This window comes from Wolffia australiana, chromosome 14 (genome assembly GCF_029677425.1).
Source record: "Wolffia australiana isolate 7733 chromosome 14, ASM2967742v1".
NCBI lineage: Eukaryota > Viridiplantae > Streptophyta > Magnoliopsida > Alismatales > Araceae > Wolffia > Wolffia australiana.
The window spans coordinates 4,688,385-4,707,775 of NC_135848.1; the positions used below are offsets into that span (position 1 = coordinate 4,688,385).

Sequence of the window (19,391 nt, forward strand, 5' to 3'; positions counted from 1 at the left end):
GTTGGTATTATCACACCCTAAAATCGCTGAGGATCGACCTAGAAATCAATACAAACAGAATCCCTCTCACAGTCTATAGTGTTCTAGTTATAAATCGCAAATTTGTGGGTTCAAGCACACATCTACATTGGGCCTATTACCCTTGCACAGTAAACTACGGATATGCAGTCATCTATCATCATAAAGTCCACAGGTCCCCTCGACCATCTGACTCTGAGCTTCCAAATTCATTAGTTTCTACTGTTGCAGTCCCTAAAATGTACGGTGAGAAGGTGGGCGGAAACGGCCTTGTTGTACCTCACTGTCATCTTTAATGGGGCCTGAGCAATGACATCTGTTCTTTTTGGATCTTCAAACACAAAATGAGAAATGGCAATAGGTGAACACTATTATGGGTTGAAGAGAATGACGAAACAAAGAAAGAAAGAGACTTCTTCACCATTTTCATGTCAGACATAAAAGGTAGATGAGCCATGGAGAAGCGGGAGAGAGAAACAATTCTGCAATGATATATGTCATGTTCAGGAAGGGCAATGAACATTATCGGTAGTTGATGGAGAGCCAAGGAGAACGATGCGAACCTGCTGGTTCGTACCGGTGAGAAGACGAGAAGGGAGGGAGAAGGCGCCGGGATGGTCGTCGGCGTGCCGGGATGGACTTCGGCAGGTGGGGGCAGTCGGAGTGGACATCACCTACGAGAGGGGTCCGGCGGAATGTACGTCGCCGGAGGGAGCCAGACACATTCTTGTGATACTTCTTGGCTGCCCTCCTCAAGGGAAGGCTGCTCTATTTAAAGGGATTACAAAAAGGTCCAAATGACCTAAATGCCCCTGTTGGGCTAAACGATGAAAAAAGGCCCTAGATATGTTGGGGTCGTATCAGAGCAAAGTAGGCCCTAGATAGACATGTATCCATTCACTAATGAAATGAAACATGAAGCATAACTAGGGTAAAGACAAAAAATAAACCGCAAAGATATAAAAGGAAGAGAAAAATACTCCATTGATTAGCCAAATCAAATGGGTAAGAGAGAGGATAAGGAGAAGAGAGAGAAAGCAACAATTTTAGTGAGGTCATGACATTGGTTTCTTCTCCATGTTCACATCAGACATGAAATCAAGAAGTGGCAATGGGATGCATTATTAATGGGCAGGAGAGAGAGATGACGATAAGAAATGACAAGAGAGAGAGAGAGAAGAGAGAGAGAGATGAGAACACTAACTCACGCTTCCCATCCACGAAGGATGGTGGCGCGGGCGACCCGGTTGACTCCGAGAGTGAACGCCCCCATGCGAAGGTCGCAGGCCTGGGACCCACACATCTGCTTCAGGTCCTTGAAGGACTTGGTCATGTAGGATTTCAACACGGCATTGACCTTCTCCTCTTCCCACATGAAGCCTTGTATGTTCTGTTCACAAGCAAGAGAGAAAAAACGTCTCTGATCGGTCAACCCCGTCTCGTGCCAAGTCAAACCATTCTGTTCGTCTCGTGCCAAGCATAATTCTAACCCAGATTTATGGGCTCGACAGAATTACCAGTTAATGTTCTAAAGCTACGAGGACGTAATCCTATGTGGAAATTACAGATTTGCCCCTAATCAGGGTAAGAAAGAGTTTTCACCTGCACCCACTCAAAGTAGCTTACAGTGACTCCGCCCGCATTTGCATAAATATCGGGCAGGATGAGAACACCCTTCTTGAACAGAATCTGAAATCAGATTAAGAAAGAATTATAAATTAGTAATAATATTATATAAACCCTAAACACTAAACCCTAATAACCCACCTCATCCGCTTCCGGGTCTGTGGGGTGGTTTGCTGCCTCGATGATGTACTTGGCCCTTATCTCATTAGCATTTTCCCTGTTCGTCGTCGATCATAAAATGAGATTTGATCAACGTTTTTTTGTCTCGTGCAAGTATGATTTTTTTTTCTTTATTTTTCAAAATGGGGAAAAGAAACAAACCTGTTGATTACACCGCCGAGGGCTGCGGGGATCAGAACATCACAGTCCTCTGTTAATAGGGACTTGGGATCGATCGAATCTCCGCCGTCGAATCCTTTGATTCCCCTGTGTTCTTGCACGTGCTTGATCAGGCTGGGGATATCAAGGCCATTACTGTTCTTCACCGCCCCAGTCACGTCACTGATCGCCACGATCTTTCCACCAGCTTGGCTGATCAATTGGGCAGCCCATGACCCTACATTCCCAAATCCCTGAGTAATTTTCATCAGGAAAAGTTAAGGTTAAATCAAACGACAGTCTGGTTTTCCCCATTAGAGCAAAAAATAATGTTTAACACATTCTCGAATCCCCGGATAATTCTCATACGAAAAAAATTATAGTTAAATTACAGGATGCTCTAGCTTTGTCCATCAGAGCAAAAAAAATGTATAATACATTCCTAAATCCAGGGATAAGTTTCATACGAAAAAAATTGAAGTTCAATTACAGGATGCTCTAGCTTTCCTCATTAAAGCAAAAAAAAAATGTTTAATATGTTCCCAAATCCCTGGATAATTTTCGAACGACTAAATTTAAAGTTGAATCACAGGATGTTCTAGTGAATCACAGGATGTTCTAGTTTTACGATGAAGGCAAAAAATAATGTTAAAAAAATGCTCGGGGAATATTCTGATTTTGTTTTGAGAGAGTCTAGTTTAATATTTTAATCTTTTTCTTCAGAATAACAAAAAACCTGGATGACAAATCTCTGGTTGGCGATGCTTTTCCCCTGATCTTCAAGTAATGCCTGCGTGGCAAAGAGAACACCTCTGCCTGTTGCGGACTCTCTGCCCAGCGAACCCCCCAGATCCTAAACGATAGACGGTGAAAAAGTTAAAACTGCATTATTTTGGATATTCTATTAAAAAACTTTTGATTAAAAACCAAAAGAGAGAGGAAAATGATGTTGTTAGTAGTCTTTCAACAATTATTTTAAATTCCACGATTTTCACAGAGACCTTATTTATTTTATAATTTAATTTATAGTAATTTTGCGCCGATTCATTTTGTAATATTTTCATAGGATATATGGCTTTATCTTTTCATGACGGGAACACTTACCACAGGTTTTCCGGTGACCACAGCTGGTGAATAGCCATGAAACTTGGAGTATTCATCCAGTATCCAAGCCATTGTCTGAAATAAATCACCATACCCACAGGATTAATCTTAGAGCCTTCCGTAGTAAAATAATCTTGGCATATCAAAATTTTATCAAGATTCTAAAGTGAGGCAAATGAAAAAATCTCTTCACAAATCTAAAAGAAAATGAATGAAGGTTTGTAAATATTTTTTTAAGGATTAAATAAGGATACTAAATAAATAGACAAACACCCCAACAATAAATTAACCAAATAATAAGAAGAGGTAAATGAAAAAAGATCTCGTCCCGAAGCTAGAGAGGACTAATTAAAGTATGATACAAAGCCCCTTCGTATAGTAGCCTACAATCCTTCAATGTCAGCTTCATCAGAAGCAAACAGACAAAAGCTCCAATAAGAAATTAAGATAAACTGACAAAACTGCAGTCAAATTCTAAATGGAGAAACATGAAAAAATCTAATTTCTTTTCGAATTGAAGAGAGAATCTGCCCGATCCTTTCATATCAACTTCATCGGAAACAGATAGACAAGCTCCAATAAATAACTAAGATAAACTGACATTAGAATCCTGACAATATCCAAACGTAAACGAAACTAATTTCTTCCTAATGCTATAATAAAATCCAACGAAGCTTAACAAATATCTATGTAATACAAATGCAACAATAATTTCTTATTGACTATGTCCTAATCCTTCAAAATCACTTTCATGGGATGCGAAAATACAAATGCCACAACAAGAAATTAATCAAAGATAATTGTCGAACAGAGACCTGAGAATTAGTGCCCATGTCTGGCGCAGGGACATCCGTGTGAACCCCAATAAGATCATGAATCTTCTGAGTAAACACTCGAGTTAGCCTTTCAAGCTCGGACTTGCTCATCTCTCCTGGGTCACAACCTATTCCTCCTTTCGCGCCGCCATAAGGAAGGTTGGCAACGCCCGTCTTCCACGTCATCAACTGGGCCAAAGCATTGACTTCATCTGGATCTACCTATAATAAAAAATAGTTCGATGAAGTCAACACTTAAAGGTATATTAATCGATTTGCCCAGATCAAATGCGTTGACTTTATCCATTGGCGCAGCTTTATAGAAACAAAAATAAATAAATTATACACAATTGAAATGATGCATAAGAACAAAAAGAATAACAATTTTATGTTAATCTTCAGGAAGAGGGAGATAAAAAACGGGTGATCCTAAAAATACTTTCAGCATTTAATCATACATGTATGAAAATAAAGACGCAGAAGTTTCAATGCAAAATCTAAAAGCAAAACTCTCCGTGGCAATGATTGGTGATAAGAAGGCAATTATTGATAGAACTTCGCCATTTATTCTTCTCTCGTTCTATTTCGAGAGGAGACAAGGGATAAACAAATGAAAACCCAATTCTGACTTGTGTTGAGCAAAACCCTTATCTTAAAGTCTTAAAGAAGAACAACAACAAGTTCTTGAAAGAATGTACAGATTGAGATAATCATGGCAAACCTCTGGATGGTATCTGATCCCACCCTTCATGGGACCCCTGGCGTTATCATGCTGAACCCTAAATCCCACGAAAGAAGTCAGCGTGCCGTCATCCTTATGGATCGTGCACTCAACCTGCACCCAGATTGAAGAAAATGAAAAAAAAAATCGAAAAACTTCGAGATTGAGAAGAAAATATAGAAAAAAAGGGGGGAAAAACGGCAGCATCTTCTACCTTGATCTCCCTGAAAGGAATCAGCAAGCTCTTCTCCAACTTGGAGTCCAATCCCAACAGCTTGGTAGCTCTCCTGAAGTTCCTACTCGTGGCCGCGAGCGCATTCATGGCTTCGCAAGATCAGATCAGATCAGATCAGACATCAGATATTTGAGATCGGACAAGGAAGCAGGTGAAGATCAGAGCTGAATACCGGAGTTCGAAAGGTAAGATCGGACCTCAACGAGAGAGAAGTTCTCAATGGCTCGCCGTCGTCTTCACGGATTCGCCGCCGCCCGAAGAATATTAATCTGTGATGGCCTGCCATGTCAGTTCTTCGTCAACGGATATTGCTTCCACGTGGCGAAGAACGGAAAATTAGGGCATCAAATCCAGATAATAGTGTCTTCAAGATCGAGGTTAATGTTTGCTCATCACGGTGAAATCTGCGCGCGATCGCATGTATGGAGTTGGAAATCCAGTTAATATCTTCAAAAAATCTGCGCATGTTTGTTCAGATTGAGGTTAATGTCTGTTCATCAAGGTAAAATCTGCGCGCGATCGCGTGTAAGAACTTCGAAATCCAGATAATATCTTCAAAAAATCTGCGCATGTTCGTTCAGATTGAGGTTAATGTTTGTTCATTACTGTAAAATCTGCGCGCGATCGCGTGTAAGAAGTTCAAAATCTCTGAAACAGATATTGCTTCCACGTGGAGAAGAACGGAAAATTAGGGCATCAAAATCAGATAATTTTATCTTCAAGATCGAGGTTATATTTTGCTCATCACGGTAAAATCCGCGCGCGATCGCGTGTAAGAAGTTCGAAATCTCTGAAACGGATGTTCGTTGAGATCGAGGTTTATGTTTGTTTATCACGGTAAAATCTGCGCGCGATCGCGTGTAGAAGTTTGAGATCTCTAAAATGGATGTTTGTTTTCGATCGAGGTTTATGTTTGTTTATCACGCTACAATCTGCGTACGATGGTATGAGAGAAATTCAAAATCTCTGGAACGGATGTTGCTTCCACGTGGCGAAGATCAAGGTTAATGTTTGCTCATCACGGTAAAATCTACGCGCGATCGCAGGAAGAAGTTTGAAATCCTCAAAAAATCTGCGCATATTTGTTCAGATCAAGACGAATATTTGTTCATCACCGTAAAATCTGCGCGCGATCACTTGTAAGAAGCTCGAAATCTCTGAAATGAACTGTTTATTCAGATCGAGGTTGATGGCTTGATGCTCGTTCATCGCAGTGAAATCGGCGCGCGATCGCGTGTAATAAGTTCAAAATCTCTGAAACGGATGTTTACTCCACGTGGCGAAGAATCGAAAACAAGGGCATCAAATCCGGATTAATTATCCTCAGATCAAGGTTAATGTTTCTTCATCACTGTAAATCCGCGCGCGATCGCATGTAAGAAGTAAGAAGTTCGAAATCTCTGAAACGGCTGTTACTTCCACGGGGCGAAGAACGGAAAATTAGGGCATCAAATCCAGATAACGTTATCCTCTGATCGAGCTTAATGTTTGTTCATCACAGTAAAATCCGCGCGCGATCGCGTGTAAGAAGTTCGAAATCCTCAAAAAATCTGCGCATATTTCATCAGATCGAGGTTAATATTTTTCAAGACTGTAACAATCTCAGAAACAAATTCAAAATCTCAGAAACAAATTGCTTCCACGAGGCGAAGAACGGACGTTAGATCATCAAATCAGGATAAAATGAAGCTTAGATCGAGCTCAATGAAAGAAACTCTAAACTGTCCACAAATCACGATCAATCACGAAGATGAGAGGATTCAGAGTACGTACCGAGATCAGCGATGACGGCGACCGATCGAAAACGAGAAGCGATCGCCTCACTCTATATCTACGCCATTGATGGAAAAGCGGTTAAAGGATCTGAATATATACGGAACGATCTAAAAGCTGTTACAGAAGAGAGAGAAACTGCAGCTTGAAGAGAGAGAAAAGACTTCTCCATGATTCATCAGCATCAACTCCACGCCGAAGAACTGCGGATTCAATGGCGGATCTAGAGAGAGAACTGCAGATTCAATGGCAATTCTAGTGAGAGAGAGAGCGAGAGAGCTGTGGACTGTAATGGCGGATCTCTGCAAGGCACGCGTTCGGCATTAGCAGGAGGAGAGGAAAGGCATCGTGGCGTGCTCAATCGACGCCATTGCTGGCCCGAACGCAACTTGATCTTGCGTGGAAGATTCAGTCTGAGCTTGATTTTGAGACAGTTTGTGGCCAGGTCATCGCGTTCTGGAAGATCCGAGTAAACTCCGTCATGATTTGTGGAACAATTTTGAAAGATCGAAGCTAAGGAGTGCAATCGACGCCATTGCCGCTCCGAACGCAGTTTGATCTTGCGCGGAAGATTCAGTCTGAGCTTGATTTCTTCTCCTTCCTCAAATTTTTAAACAGTTTGTGGCCGGATCATCGCGATCTCGAAGATCTCGAAGATCCGAGACAACTCCGTCACGATTTGTGGAACAATTTTCGAATGATCCAATTCAATCGACGCCATTGCCGCTTCGAACGCAGCTTGATCGTGCGTGGAAGATTCAGTCTGAGCTTGATTTCTTCTCTTTCCTCAAAATTTGAGACAGTTTGTGGCCGGATCATCGCGATCTCGAAGATCCGAGACAACTCCGTCACGATTTGTGGAACAATTTTTGAAAGATCGAATCGAAGGAGCTCAATCGACGCCATTGCTGCTCCGAACGCAGCTTGACCTTGCGTGGAAGATTCAGTCTGAGCTAGATTTTGAGACAGTTTGTGGCCATATCATCGCGATCTGTAAGATCCGAGTAAACTTCGTCACGATCTGTGGAACAATTTTTGAAATATCGAATCGAAGGAGTTCAGCCAAATTGAGTCTGAGCTTGATTTCTTTACTTTCTTCAAATCCTGACGTCAGTTGTGGCAAGATCATCGCCATCTCGAAGATCAGATTAAACTCCGTCACGATTTCTGTTACAATTTTCAAATGATCGAATCGACTGAGTTCAGCCAGACTCAGTCTGAGCTTGATTTCTTCACTTCCCTCGAATCATGAAGACAGTTTGCGTCACAATTTTCTCCAATCTACGGAGTTCAATCAACCTATAAGTAGGGTTTGACCCGGGCTTTTAGCAAATACCTAAACCTTACCTAAACTTTTCTTTGAACTCGAAGATCAGAGAAAACTCCATCACAATTTCTCCGCTACAATTTTCAAACGGAGTTCAATCAACCTATAAGTAGGGATTGATGATCCAGGTCTGGGTCTGGTCCGGGTTTTCGGCAAATACCTAAACCTTACCTAAACTTCTGTCCAATTCTGATCCATTCTCATTGGGACCCAGTCCCTAAACCTTACCTAAACTTCTATCCGATCCATTCTCATTGGAACCCGGCCCCTAACTCTTACCTAAACTTCTGTCCAGTTCTGATCCATTCTCGTTGCGACCCAGTCCAAACCTATCCCAATCAAGTCAGGTTGACAAGTCAATGTCGGTAGCACCAATGGCCCTCGATCGAAGATCAGAGAAAACTCCGTCGCAATTTCTCTGTTAAAATTTTCAAACTCTTGAATCGACAGAGTTCAAACAACCTATAAGTAGGGCTTGATGGGTCTGGCTCGAGATTTTAGCAAATACCTAAACCTTAAGTAAACTTCTGCCTGATTTTGATCCATTCTCGTTGGGAACCAGTCCAGACCGGTCCCAATCTGCTCAGGTTGACAAGTCAATGTCAATAACACCAATGGCCCTTGGTCAAAGATCAGAGAAAACTTCATCACAATTTCTGCTTACAATTTTTAAATGATCGAATCGACAAAGTTCAATCAACCTATAAGTAGGGTTTGACGAGTCCGGCCCAGGATTTTAGCAAATACCTAAACTTCTGTCCGTTTTTTATCCATTCTCGTTGGGACGCGGTCCCTAAACCTTACCTAAACTTCTGTCTGGTTCTGATCCATTCTCATTGGGACCTGGTCTAGACTGATCCCAATCTGGTCAGCTTAACAAGTCAATGTCAGTAGCACCAATGGCCCTCGGTCAAAGATCAGAGAAAACTCCGCCACAATTTCTCTGTTATAATTTTTAAATGATCCAATCGAAGGAGTTCAATAAGCATTTAAGTAGGGTTTGACGGTCTGGGTCTGTCCCGGGTTTTTAGCAAATACCTAAACCTTACCTAAACTTCTGCCTAGTTCCGATCCATTCTTGTTGGGACCCGGTCCCTAAACCTTACCGAAACTTTTGTCCAGTTCTGATCCATTCTCGTAGGGACCCGGTCTAGACTGGTCCCAATTTGGTCAGGTTGACAAGTCGATGTCAGTAGCAATAACGGCCCTCGATCGGTCAAAATACACATAACATCTCAACTGGCTGCTGACACACGTCACGATCCAATTAGATTAAATGTATCTCCCCGTGTTCTTTCATATTTATTTCGGTGTCTGCCTATGGAATTAGTGCCCCATGAGGCATGGTGGTAGAAGGCACTCTCTAGATATCACTATTGCTCTATCTCCCTCTGTCAATCTCCCTTTCTAAGAAAACGTCAAATCTTCATCTCTCCTTGTTCCTCTCCCTATCTTTTTCTCTCTCTCGTCCTGTGTCTCTCTCTATCTTGACCTCTCTATCCATGTCTCTCTCTATCCCTCTCCCTCTGTCTCTCTTTATCTCTCTCTCTATCCATGTCTCTCTCTATCCATCTTTCCCCCTTTCTCTCTTTATCTATCTCTCTATCCCTCATCCGTCTGTATCACTCCCTCTATTTCCCTAGATCTCTCAATCCCTCTCCATCCCTCTCCTCTATCTATATGTCACCCTCTGCCTCTCTTTGTTTGGACCTCTATATCTTTTTCTATCTCTATCTATATATCGGCATGTCTTTCTCTCTATCTCTCTATCCCTCTCCTCTCTATATATCTCTCCCTCTGCCTCTCTTTATCTGGACCTCTATATATTTGTCTATCTCTATCTATATATCAATATGTCTCTCTCTCTCTATCTCTCTATCTCTCTCCTCTCTATATATCTCTCCCTATGCCGCTCTCTATCTGGACCTCTATATTTGTCAATTGATATCTATATATCAGTATTGTTGGGTTTTAAAGGCCTAGATCTGGATGAAGAAATCACAAATGACGTGCAGCGATAAAACCAGGAAAACGAAGCACTTTTGCAAGCATCGCATTCGTGATTTCTTGGATTCCGGAGTGAGACAAGTTGATTTGCTCAAGTGTGCAACCGCTAGACATATCCATATGATCCTCGGCACGTCAAATCTCCTCCTTCTCATTGATGAGCCCCGTTCAATCTCTTTCATTGTCGTTACATTGTCCCGATCGTATCGAGAGTGGAGAGGGGGCGTGGGGAGAAGGGAGAAGAAGGGGAAAGGTCCCTGAACAATTCTGTCCTGGGTGATTTTTTTTCAAGGCCTTGCCCTATTTATACTAAGTGTCTATTTTTCATAAAAACCCAAAACCTAAGTATATCTTTTACATCCAAAATGTCATTTGCGTGCGACCTTGTAGGCCCATATATCAGTCTAGTTAACGACTCCAACGGCTCAAGAACCTTTATTGGCCTTCCAAATTAATTAACTATATCAACATATAAATTAACTAATGTCGGACCAATTTAACCTAATCGATAGGTCGAGTCTCCAACACGCGGGGTGCTAAGCTACACCTCGTGGTCTAGAAGATACAAAGAAGTGTGTATCGACTCACTTCATGGAACATGTTTGTCATTGGTTACCGTGTATATATAATCCCTCATTCACTTAGCGCTCCTTGGACGACTTAGGGCATGGTCAATTGTCAAACCGTAGTCGGTCATCTGAGTTAGTACTGATGTATTCGGAAATTATCGGAGAACTCTCCTCCGATATTTCACTGCCTTGGCCAAGGACTTCATCGCATCGTCTTCCTTGAGCCGTTACCTCTTGTACCGGGTGTGGACGATTCCATCTTGACCACAAATCGTCCTCGTGAACTTCTTGATGCACCCAAACTAAGACTGTTTAGAATCCCAAGATTAGAGACTCGTTGGCCATAGTCAAAGTACAACCATCCGTCCACAAGATGTCTTCGGCGTCTCAGGTCTAAAGACCGCTTACACAACTGTGATGTGAATCAACATGATTGACAGTTTGGTATAATACCATTCAGGGATTTCTACGGATAAATTAAGTGAGCTCTTTCCACTAAAGAGCACCCCCACTATCTATCCTTAGTGTCTCCACACTAATGGCTACGAGACAGGCCATACTCATCATATGAGTAATGCTAAATAGTGTTATTCTATCCGGATACTTCAATGCTATTGTTTTGTTTGGATAGGAATATTTAGAACACATGCTTAAAGACTAGAGATCTCTGTATTATGATCTCATCATTATTCACTAAGTCCAATCATATATTCATGGACTTCATTATAAGCATCACACATGCACTATAACAAATATGCTCTATTAATGAACATGGACCGAGTTGTGAAATGTGTGATTGGCTTGTGGCCACATATATTTCAATCAGGTATGTCTCTCTATCTATCTATCTATCTCTCTATCCCTCTCCTCTCTCTATATGTCCCCATTTGCCTCTCTATATCTGGACTTCTATTTCTTTGTCTATCTCTATCTATATATCGATATGTCTGTCTCTATCTCTCTATCTCTCTTTCCCTCACCTCTCTCTATATTTCTCCCTCTGCCTCTCTCTATCTGGACCTCCATATCTTTGTCTATCTCTCTCTATGTACACATATATACTCTGTCTCTCTCTATCACTCCATCTGTCTCCCTCCAGCTATCTCACTAACCTCACCTTTTCTCTCTATATCTACCTATCTATACATCTCTCTCTATAGCTCTCCTTGTTTATCTCTATCTCATCCTAACTATGCATATCATTTTCCCTCTATCTCCCTCTTTGTTTATCTCTACCTATACCTATCTATCTAGCCTTAAAGAAGCAACTCCATGAAATTAAATAAACAAAATTCCAATAAATAACAAAGGGTAGATTCCTTGACTCAAGTGGAAAAAAACAGCAGTTTGGAAAATGGGGAGGTAGAATAGATAAATATTACTTCTCTCCAATACCCCTTGGAGAGAAGCTTTGTATTTTACTTAAAAACTCAACCCTAATCTAAACTAAACTCTCAAAGTCAACTTCTCGAGCTGAAGATCGAATCCACTTTTGCACTTGTTGCTAATTTAAAACCAAACTCTAACTCCAGATTTTATGAAAGAATGAAAATCCTGTTTTGGATTATACATGCTTGAACTGGGGCAGTCCAAACTCTTGATTTAAAGAATGAGGAACTCCAGGTGCCCTCGGCCAAGCGGCCTTCGGGTCAAGTTTAACTGCTCTAGTCAAGAATTGCAAATCTGGTCCCAAAAGCCATAGTTAATCAGATTGAATAAATCAAGTTTGACATTGGACTCTTGAATTGCATCTCTTACTTTTACAAAAGAAGAGAAAGTAAAAATGACAGTTAATCATAGAAACTTGCCATAAGAACTAAGAACTTTCTATAGGTTGTGCACTCTTTGTCTCTCTCTATCTCTACCTATCCCTCTCATTGTCTCTCTATCTCAACATATCCATCTAATTCTCTATCTCTCACTTTTCTCTCTCTATCTCAACATATCCCTCTATCTCTATCTATCTCTCAATTTTCTCTCTCTATCTCTCCTTTTATCCATATCTTTCCTCTCTATCCCTCTCCTTCTATCTCTATTGCTCCATACTTCTCCTCACACTCTCTCCATCTCTCCTTTTTATATCTATATTTACCTCTCTATCCTTCTCCTCATCTCTCCATCTCTCAAAACCTCGCCTTCTCTCTCTATCTCTCACCCTCTCTTTCTCTCTCTATCCCTCGCCCTTTCTCTATCTCTCTAACCATCTCATCTCACTATCCATCTCTCTAACCCTCTCCTCTCTCTATCCCTCTCCCTTTCTAAGTCTCTCTAACCCTCACCTCTCTCTATCCCTCTCCCTTTCTCAGTCTCTCTAACCCTCACCTCTCTCTATCCATCTCCCTTTCTCTATCTCTCTAACCCTCACCTCTCTCTATCCATCTCCCTTTCTCTATCTCTCTAACCCTCTTCTCTCGCTATCCCTCTCCTCCTCTCTATCTCTCCTTTCTTTATCTCTCTAACCTCTCCTTTCTCTCTATTTCTCCCACTTTATCTCTCTAACCCTCTCCTCTCTCTATCTATCCTTCTCTCTCTAGTCTCTATTTCTCCCTTTCTTTATCTCTCTAACCCGCTCCTCTCTCTATCTCTCTCCCTCTCTCTATATCTCACCTTATCTCTCTATCTTTATTTCTCTACCCCTCTCTCTCTCTCTCACCTGATCTCTCTACCCCTCCCCCTGTCTTTATCTCTCACCTTATCTCTCTATCTTTGTTTCTCTACCCCACCCCCTCTCTCTATCGTTCACCTTCTCTCTCTACCCCTCCCCTCTCTCTATCTCTCCTCTTTTCTCTCCCTACCCCTCCCACTATCTCTATCTCTCACCTTCTCTCTCTATATTTTTATCTCTCTACCCCTCTCCCTCTCTCCCTAGTCCCTACCTCTCACGTTCTCTCTCTCTATCTTTATCTCTCTATCCATCTCTCTCTATCTCTCACCTTCTCTCTATATCTTTATCTCTCTACCCCTCTCCCTCTCTCCCTACCTCTCACCTTCTCTCTCTATCTCTATCTTTCTAGCCATTTCTCTCTAACTCTCACCTCTCTCTCTACCCCTCTCCCTCTCTCCCTACCTCTCACCTTCTCTCTCTCTATTTTTATCTCTCTAGCCATCTCTCTCTATCTCTCACCTTCTCTCTCTACCCCTCTCTCTCTCTCAATCTCTCACCTTCTCTCTCTCTATCCCTCTCCCTCTCAATATCTCTCCCTTTCTCTCTCTATATCTTTATCTCTCTATCCCTCTCCTCCCTCTACCTCTCCCTTTATCTCTCTATCTGTATTTATATCTATATCTTTATCTCGCTCTGTTCGAACTCCCAACTCGTGTCGAATGTTCTTCGCAAGATGAAGAATCTCCAATCCCCGACCAATCGCGTTGCAACCTCGTTTTCTACAAATCTGCGTCGATCTAATTGACGCGTTATCCACACACGGTAATTCCTCGCCAGATGACGATTTGCCGCGCTTGAAACTTGTTCGATCAAACGCTTGATCAATTTTTCGATTTTTTTCTCAGATCGACTTCGTCTCTTGCAACAATGGACGCATTGTTTTCCCCAATCTTCTCCGCGAAGATTCCAAGCTTGTCTTGTCCGAAACAATCAGAGAAGAGATTGCTCCCTTCCAGAAAGTAATCAATCGATAGTTTTCTCCTCAATTCTTTTACCGATCATGACTAGAACAATTCGCGTGGAACAGAGAATGCGATCTGCAGATGGAGCAGTGCAGCAGGAGAATCGGCGTTCTTCATGGAGGAGCTTCGTTGATTGCCGTCTTTGTTGGCTGCTTGACGCCATGGCAGGCGAAGGCCGAGGATGAAGATTTGGGATTGGTTGACGCCATTAAATCTGCGTTTGATCCAAATGAGAAGACGAAATCGGGGAGAACGCTGCCCAAAGCTTATCTGAAATCGGCTAGAGAGGTTGTGAAAACTCTCCGGGAGTCGTTGGGGGAGGACGCCAAGGATTTGGCCAAGTTTAGGAGGAATGCGGATGCAGCAAAAGAATCCATCAGGGAATTTCTTGGCTCATGGAGGGGCCAGAAAGCTGTTTCATCTGAGGTATTTCTTGGTTTTTATTTTGGATTTGTTCTGAGCTCATCAGAATTCGTTGATTTTCATCACCTTGTTCCTGATTAATCTCTTCAGAATTCGTTGATTTTCATGACTGATTTTGCGATTATTCTCTTCAGAATTTCGAGATTTTTCTTCCTGGTTTCTTGAGATTTTCTTGGCGAAATAGGTTGTGTTCATCCATTTTTTTCCTCCACTGAGAAGAATAAGCTCAACCCTACTGTTTTGAGATTCCAAATATGGTTTTATCCAATTAAATTTATTAGTAGAAGTCTTCCTTTGATGAACAATTAAACTTTTTTCGGCTCCTATTTGGATAATGTCATACAAAAAGTTCATGGGATTGTGATCATCGTTCTAGATTCTTTGCATTCTTAACATTTTTTTATCATGATACGCTATTTAAAACGTTGCATTCGAAAATATTCTTCCTGATTTCTTGAGATTTTCTTTGGGAAACGGTTAGGTTCATCGATTTTAATCCTCACATGAGAAGAATAAACCGTAAACCTTATTGTATTGAGATTCCAAATGCGGCTTTATTTACTTATTGTTTATTGTTATGTATTGTTTATTAACTTTCGAAGTATCTTCAAAAATAATTTCGTTGAAATAGTTCTGGGATTCATTAAAACTTAAATAGTTCTGGGATTCATTAAAACTTTGCCATGAAAAAATATTCTCTCTTCGTCCCTTTTTTCCACCAGTCTGAAGAATGTCTGCCTCTTCGGCGTCTAATTGTTGTATTTTGTGCAAAAAGTTCTTGGGATTTCAACTTCCTTCAACGATCCCATTATGTTCTTCATTTTCTTGTTTATTTTGCATTCACAAAAACGTGATTTTCAGAGCGTTGGATCAAAATATTGCACGCATTGCTCCGGATCTAGTTGTTCTAAGACTTTAAAGCAAAAATGTACTTCAAACTTAAAAGTCGATTAATTCAAGCTCCAAATTTATTGTCTTTCAGATGATAGCGAAAATTATGGTCATAATTTCTCCATGATTGATTGTTTGCTTCTTGTTTTTTCAGGAATCTTATACGGCGATTGAGAAAGCTATTAGATCATTGGCTGGTTTCTATGCGAAGGCAGGGCCTTTTGCTTCTTTACCAGATGATATAAAAAACACCATCTTGGAAGATTTAAACACTGCCGATGCCTCATTGTAGGTATTTTTTTGCGACTTAATATTTTTCTCTGTAATATTTGTAAAATTTTTATCTTTTGTTTCATCATGTAGAAATATTAACAATGATATGAGGGTTATCTTTGAATATGATGAGCCGAATTAATTTGTTGTCCAGCCCTATTAGTTTGTTAAATTTTGGCATTTAAAGAATTGAATGACTTATAGAAATATTAACAATGATATGAGGGTTATATTTGAATATGATGATCCGAATTGATTTGTTGTCGAGCCTATTAGTTTGTTAAATTTTGACATTTAAAGAACTGAATGATTTCTTTGGTTGTTTCTTGTAATCATATCTGCATTCATATAATTGAAGCCCATCGTGAATGATCAATGGGGAAACATGGGTTGATAATTTCAATTAGAAATGATACTTTTGAATTTCTAAATTTCTTTCTTTTTTTCATCAATTACTTCTTTTATTTCTCTGCAAATTCATCCCCAAACCCACTCAGTGTATTCCTAGGAATTTGGGGAAAATAATTCACAAATATATCTTCAATTTATTGAAGATATATTACAAATTAATTTCCTCGGCATTTTTGTCTCCATTAAGTTTTGATTTCTTCTCATTTTCTTCTCAAGTCTTGATCTTTTACTTGACTTCGTTAGATTGAAATGGTTGTAAACATTTTGCATTTAATTTTCTAGTGAGTACATATGAAGCACATATATTGCTTACGATTAATCCAAAGCAGGTGTAACCAAAAAATAAACGTATAGGAGAAAAAGAGCTTTTGTGGATAACCAATTTAGTGATGACTTAGGTTTTGTTTTCCAAAAGTGAAATGCGTGATCTTCCCTCCGTTTATTTAAAAAAAAAGAGTATCGATTTTTTTTAATGCTGATGTTATTGTTCTTAATTTTGCTTTTATCACATACGATAAATCAACAAAAAGTATGTTATGAATTATTTCACAGAAGAACAAAATATATTGTGGTTAATATTATTATTTAAATGTTAGTTTTGGTAAATTGTATTTTTTATTGTTCTTAATTTTGCTTTTATCTCATACGATACATCAACAAAAAGTATGTTATGAATTATTTCACAGAAGAACAAAATATATTGTGGTTAGTATTATTATTTAAATGTTAGTTTTGATAAATTGTATTTTTTACCAAGTTTTATGTCACAGAGTCTTTCAAACCAAATTTGGGCCAAATTGATAAACATGTCTCTGTGTACTTATTGTCTTGATCACTACTACAAAAAAATTCAAATTTATTTTATCAAAAGTACATTTCTTTTTCAAGATAACAAAACTTCGGCACGCAAAATTTGATTAATTAACGTCTTGAATTGAACTGTAAATACGATGGGTCAAATTTATCCTCTGTCAATATTTGGAGTTACTGACTTGAAAACTTACCCTACTCATCCAATTTTGACCATTTCACTAAATGAGGACAGTTTGAGGCATTCCAGACATTTTAAAATGGTTTACCATGTGTTGGCCACTAATGATTTGAAGCTGAATGTTCTATGAAACCCTAATTTTTGAGAGCAGTAAAGTTGCAATTGAACATTCATCAAACTCTATTGAAATTGAATGCTATAATGCATTTACCATTAATTATATAACTGGATACTAGGTGTGAGACCCAGTAGGTTAAGAGGACTTCTCCGTATATGATACATGATGATATCAGATTATACCATGGAAAACTTGTTTGAATGCATCAAATATTCAGATTAAAAAAATTAATAATCTTAAATATATTCATTAAGTCCATCACTATTTTTGTGATTTTTTGGGGAAAAATTATGTGGAGTGTTGAAACATTTCTGTGTGGCATAACATAAGAGGGGATAAATCATATTTATTTTAAAAGCATTATGAAGATAAATTTGGATACGTGTAATTAGTGTTTATGTTATATGCATTTACTTCTCAGGAAGGATGTAGACGACAACGAATCACATAAGACTTACAGTTTGTCCCTAGTCATACCTTGGATACTCCATTAACCTTAAATCCTCACTTTCAATATTATACTATCAATAGCCAAGACAACCATAGACTTAGCCATCTAAGCTTTCATATATTGGTGTTGAAATACTTTTCTTGGAACTTCTGTTTCACCGAGTTATTCAAATGGTAATCAATTTATGCTTCACTTAAAACCTCCCACTTTGAGATACCAAATTAAATTCCACAATAGGTATAATATAATAATTTCATCTCAAGACATTTCTCTCTTTGTATATACAATTTCATCTCAAGATATCACAATATTCAAACTCGACCTCAATCATTTATTCTTGAAATTCTACCCTCACATCCTATTAAGCTCATTTTATATTTTAATATTAAAGTCATTTTACATACTCTTTGTGTTAAACATTCATTGGTATAATCTAGTTCTTCAATCTGAAATTTAAATCCTTATTCAACATCTAGTTCACTAGATCTCCACTCAATCTATTCTTATTTCCATTTCAAATATAAACTTTTTTTTTACGATTAATTCAGTATTTTTTCATCCAATATCAAATCATTACATGTTTTGTTACACTCATAACCCATTATATATTTATTAAATATCGGTCCAATTCAAGTCTTTCTCTAAATCAATTATCTATCAGTGTGTGCTAACGATTGGTTTATGCCTGAAATGAGAGTGATAAATTTCAAATAGTATTGAAATAAAAATAAATCCCCCCCGCACAAATATGTATTATTTACTTCAGATATATAAACCTTTTCTGGCATCACTTTCAGTAGGAAGATATTTTTAATTTACATGCCAAACAAGATTTGATATCTTGAAGGCTTTTAATAAAATGAGCATCATAAATCTATTCATTGATTTATCTGAAAATACATTTTGAGGTGTACAGAAATATTTTAATGTCAATTTTCAAGAATAAATCATTTTTCCACATTGGGAAAGGGCCAATCTGTATCTCAATTCTGATTGGTCCTTTTAAAATATTTTACCTTAGAACACTTGACACAGGGTAAATATAAAAAATAGATTAAAATTTTGACTGTTTCATCAGATTTTGGGTTCGATGAAGATACATAATAACGTTACATATTATCTTGCATACAAACACAACATATGAGTAAAAAATGGATTGAGTGTTTTGGTCATTTCATCAGATTCTGTGTATGATCTGGATCGTAAGACCAATGGTTGAGGAATCCACAATCACTTAAATTATTTAGTTTCACAATGACACTGTCAAACTTTAATAAATCATATATTTGAAAACATTTAACATTTTTTACATAAATGAACAAACAGAAAATGATAACATCGAACAAAGTATTTATTTGAAAAACTCAGGAAAATTCCTTAAGAAAAAAAGATTGGCATATGAATGTGATAATAATCACAATAATTTCAAATTTTTCACACCTTAAAGTAGCGCCAAAAGGTTTGTTTTGATATCATAATACTTCACATTGAAGTAATTTAGTCAATGTTGACTATTTCACACATGAAAACTGATCACACCATTTTAATGGTGAAAATTTTTGATTTTATTTATTCCTGGATAATTTTATGTAATGTTATTTTATTACATCGAGAATCTGATATTTGCATTCTATACTAAATGAAAGCAAGATGATGACATAATGTCTGTTTAAATAGATAGGAAATAACTTAG

The 19,391-nt window shown here is 38.8% G+C and overlaps 2 protein-coding genes across 6 annotated transcripts; one reads left to right on the forward strand and one right to left on the reverse strand.

The window, feature by feature from the left end:
• Positions 1–978: 978 nt before the first annotated feature.
• LOC144711795 (glutamate dehydrogenase 1, mitochondrial) lies at positions 979–6,670 on the reverse strand. Of its 5 annotated transcripts, none has more exons than XM_078585852.1 (11): positions 6,611–6,670; positions 5,010–5,106; positions 4,817–4,926; positions 4,603–4,716; positions 3,882–4,103; positions 3,067–3,141; positions 2,699–2,815; positions 1,966–2,216; positions 1,786–1,861; positions 1,621–1,707; positions 979–1,408 (listed from the first exon to the last, which is right to left on the reverse strand). In XM_078585852.1, the coding sequence occupies exons 3-11, from the start codon at positions 4,922–4,924 to the stop codon at positions 1,223–1,225; spliced, it is 1,236 nt and encodes a 411-aa protein (XP_078441978.1). In that variant the 5' UTR covers positions 4,925–4,926; positions 5,010–5,106; positions 6,611–6,670; the 3' UTR covers positions 979–1,222. The 5 variants fall into 5 exon arrangements, with proteins under 5 accessions (XP_078441978.1, XP_078441977.1, XP_078441979.1 ...); XM_078585851.1 differs by having other exon boundaries at positions 5,010–5,116; positions 6,611–6,661; XM_078585853.1 differs by lacking the exon at positions 6,611–6,670 and having other exon boundaries at positions 5,010–5,166.
• Positions 6,671–13,779: 7,109 nt separating this feature from the next.
• Positions 13,780–15,880, forward strand: LPA19 (photosystem II 11 kDa protein-like protein). The gene is made up of 4 exons (XM_078586635.1): positions 13,780–13,940; positions 14,024–14,137; positions 14,206–14,566; positions 15,609–15,880. Exons 2-4 carry the CDS (start codon positions 14,046–14,048, stop codon positions 15,744–15,746), a joined length of 591 nt encoding a protein of 196 aa, XP_078442761.1. The 5' UTR covers positions 13,780–13,940; positions 14,024–14,045; the 3' UTR covers positions 15,747–15,880.
• Positions 15,881–19,391: the final 3,511 nt, after the last annotated feature.

Coding starts and splice junctions, on each gene's coding strand:
- LPA19 (XM_078586635.1), top strand. CDS start 14,046: ATGGACGCATTGTTTTCCCCAATCTTCTCCGCGAAGATTCCAAGCTTG. Junction 14,138..14,205: donor AGATTGCTCCCTTCCAGAAA/GTAATCAATCGA, acceptor CGCGTGGAACAG/AGAATGCGATCTGCAGATGG. Junction 14,567..15,608: donor AGAAAGCTGTTTCATCTGAG/GTATTTCTTGGT, acceptor TTGTTTTTTCAG/GAATCTTATACGGCGATTGA.
- LOC144711795 (XM_078585852.1), bottom strand. CDS start 4,924: ATGAATGCGCTCGCGGCCACGAGTAGGAACTTCAGGAGAGCTACCAAG. Junction 2,816..3,066: donor TGGTCACCGGAAAACCTGTG/GTAAGTGTTCCC, acceptor TCTATCGTTTAG/GATCTGGGGGGTTCGCTGGG. Junction 1,708..1,785: donor CAGACCCGGAAGCGGATGAG/GTGGGTTATTAG, acceptor ATCTGATTTCAG/ATTCTGTTCAAGAAGGGTGT.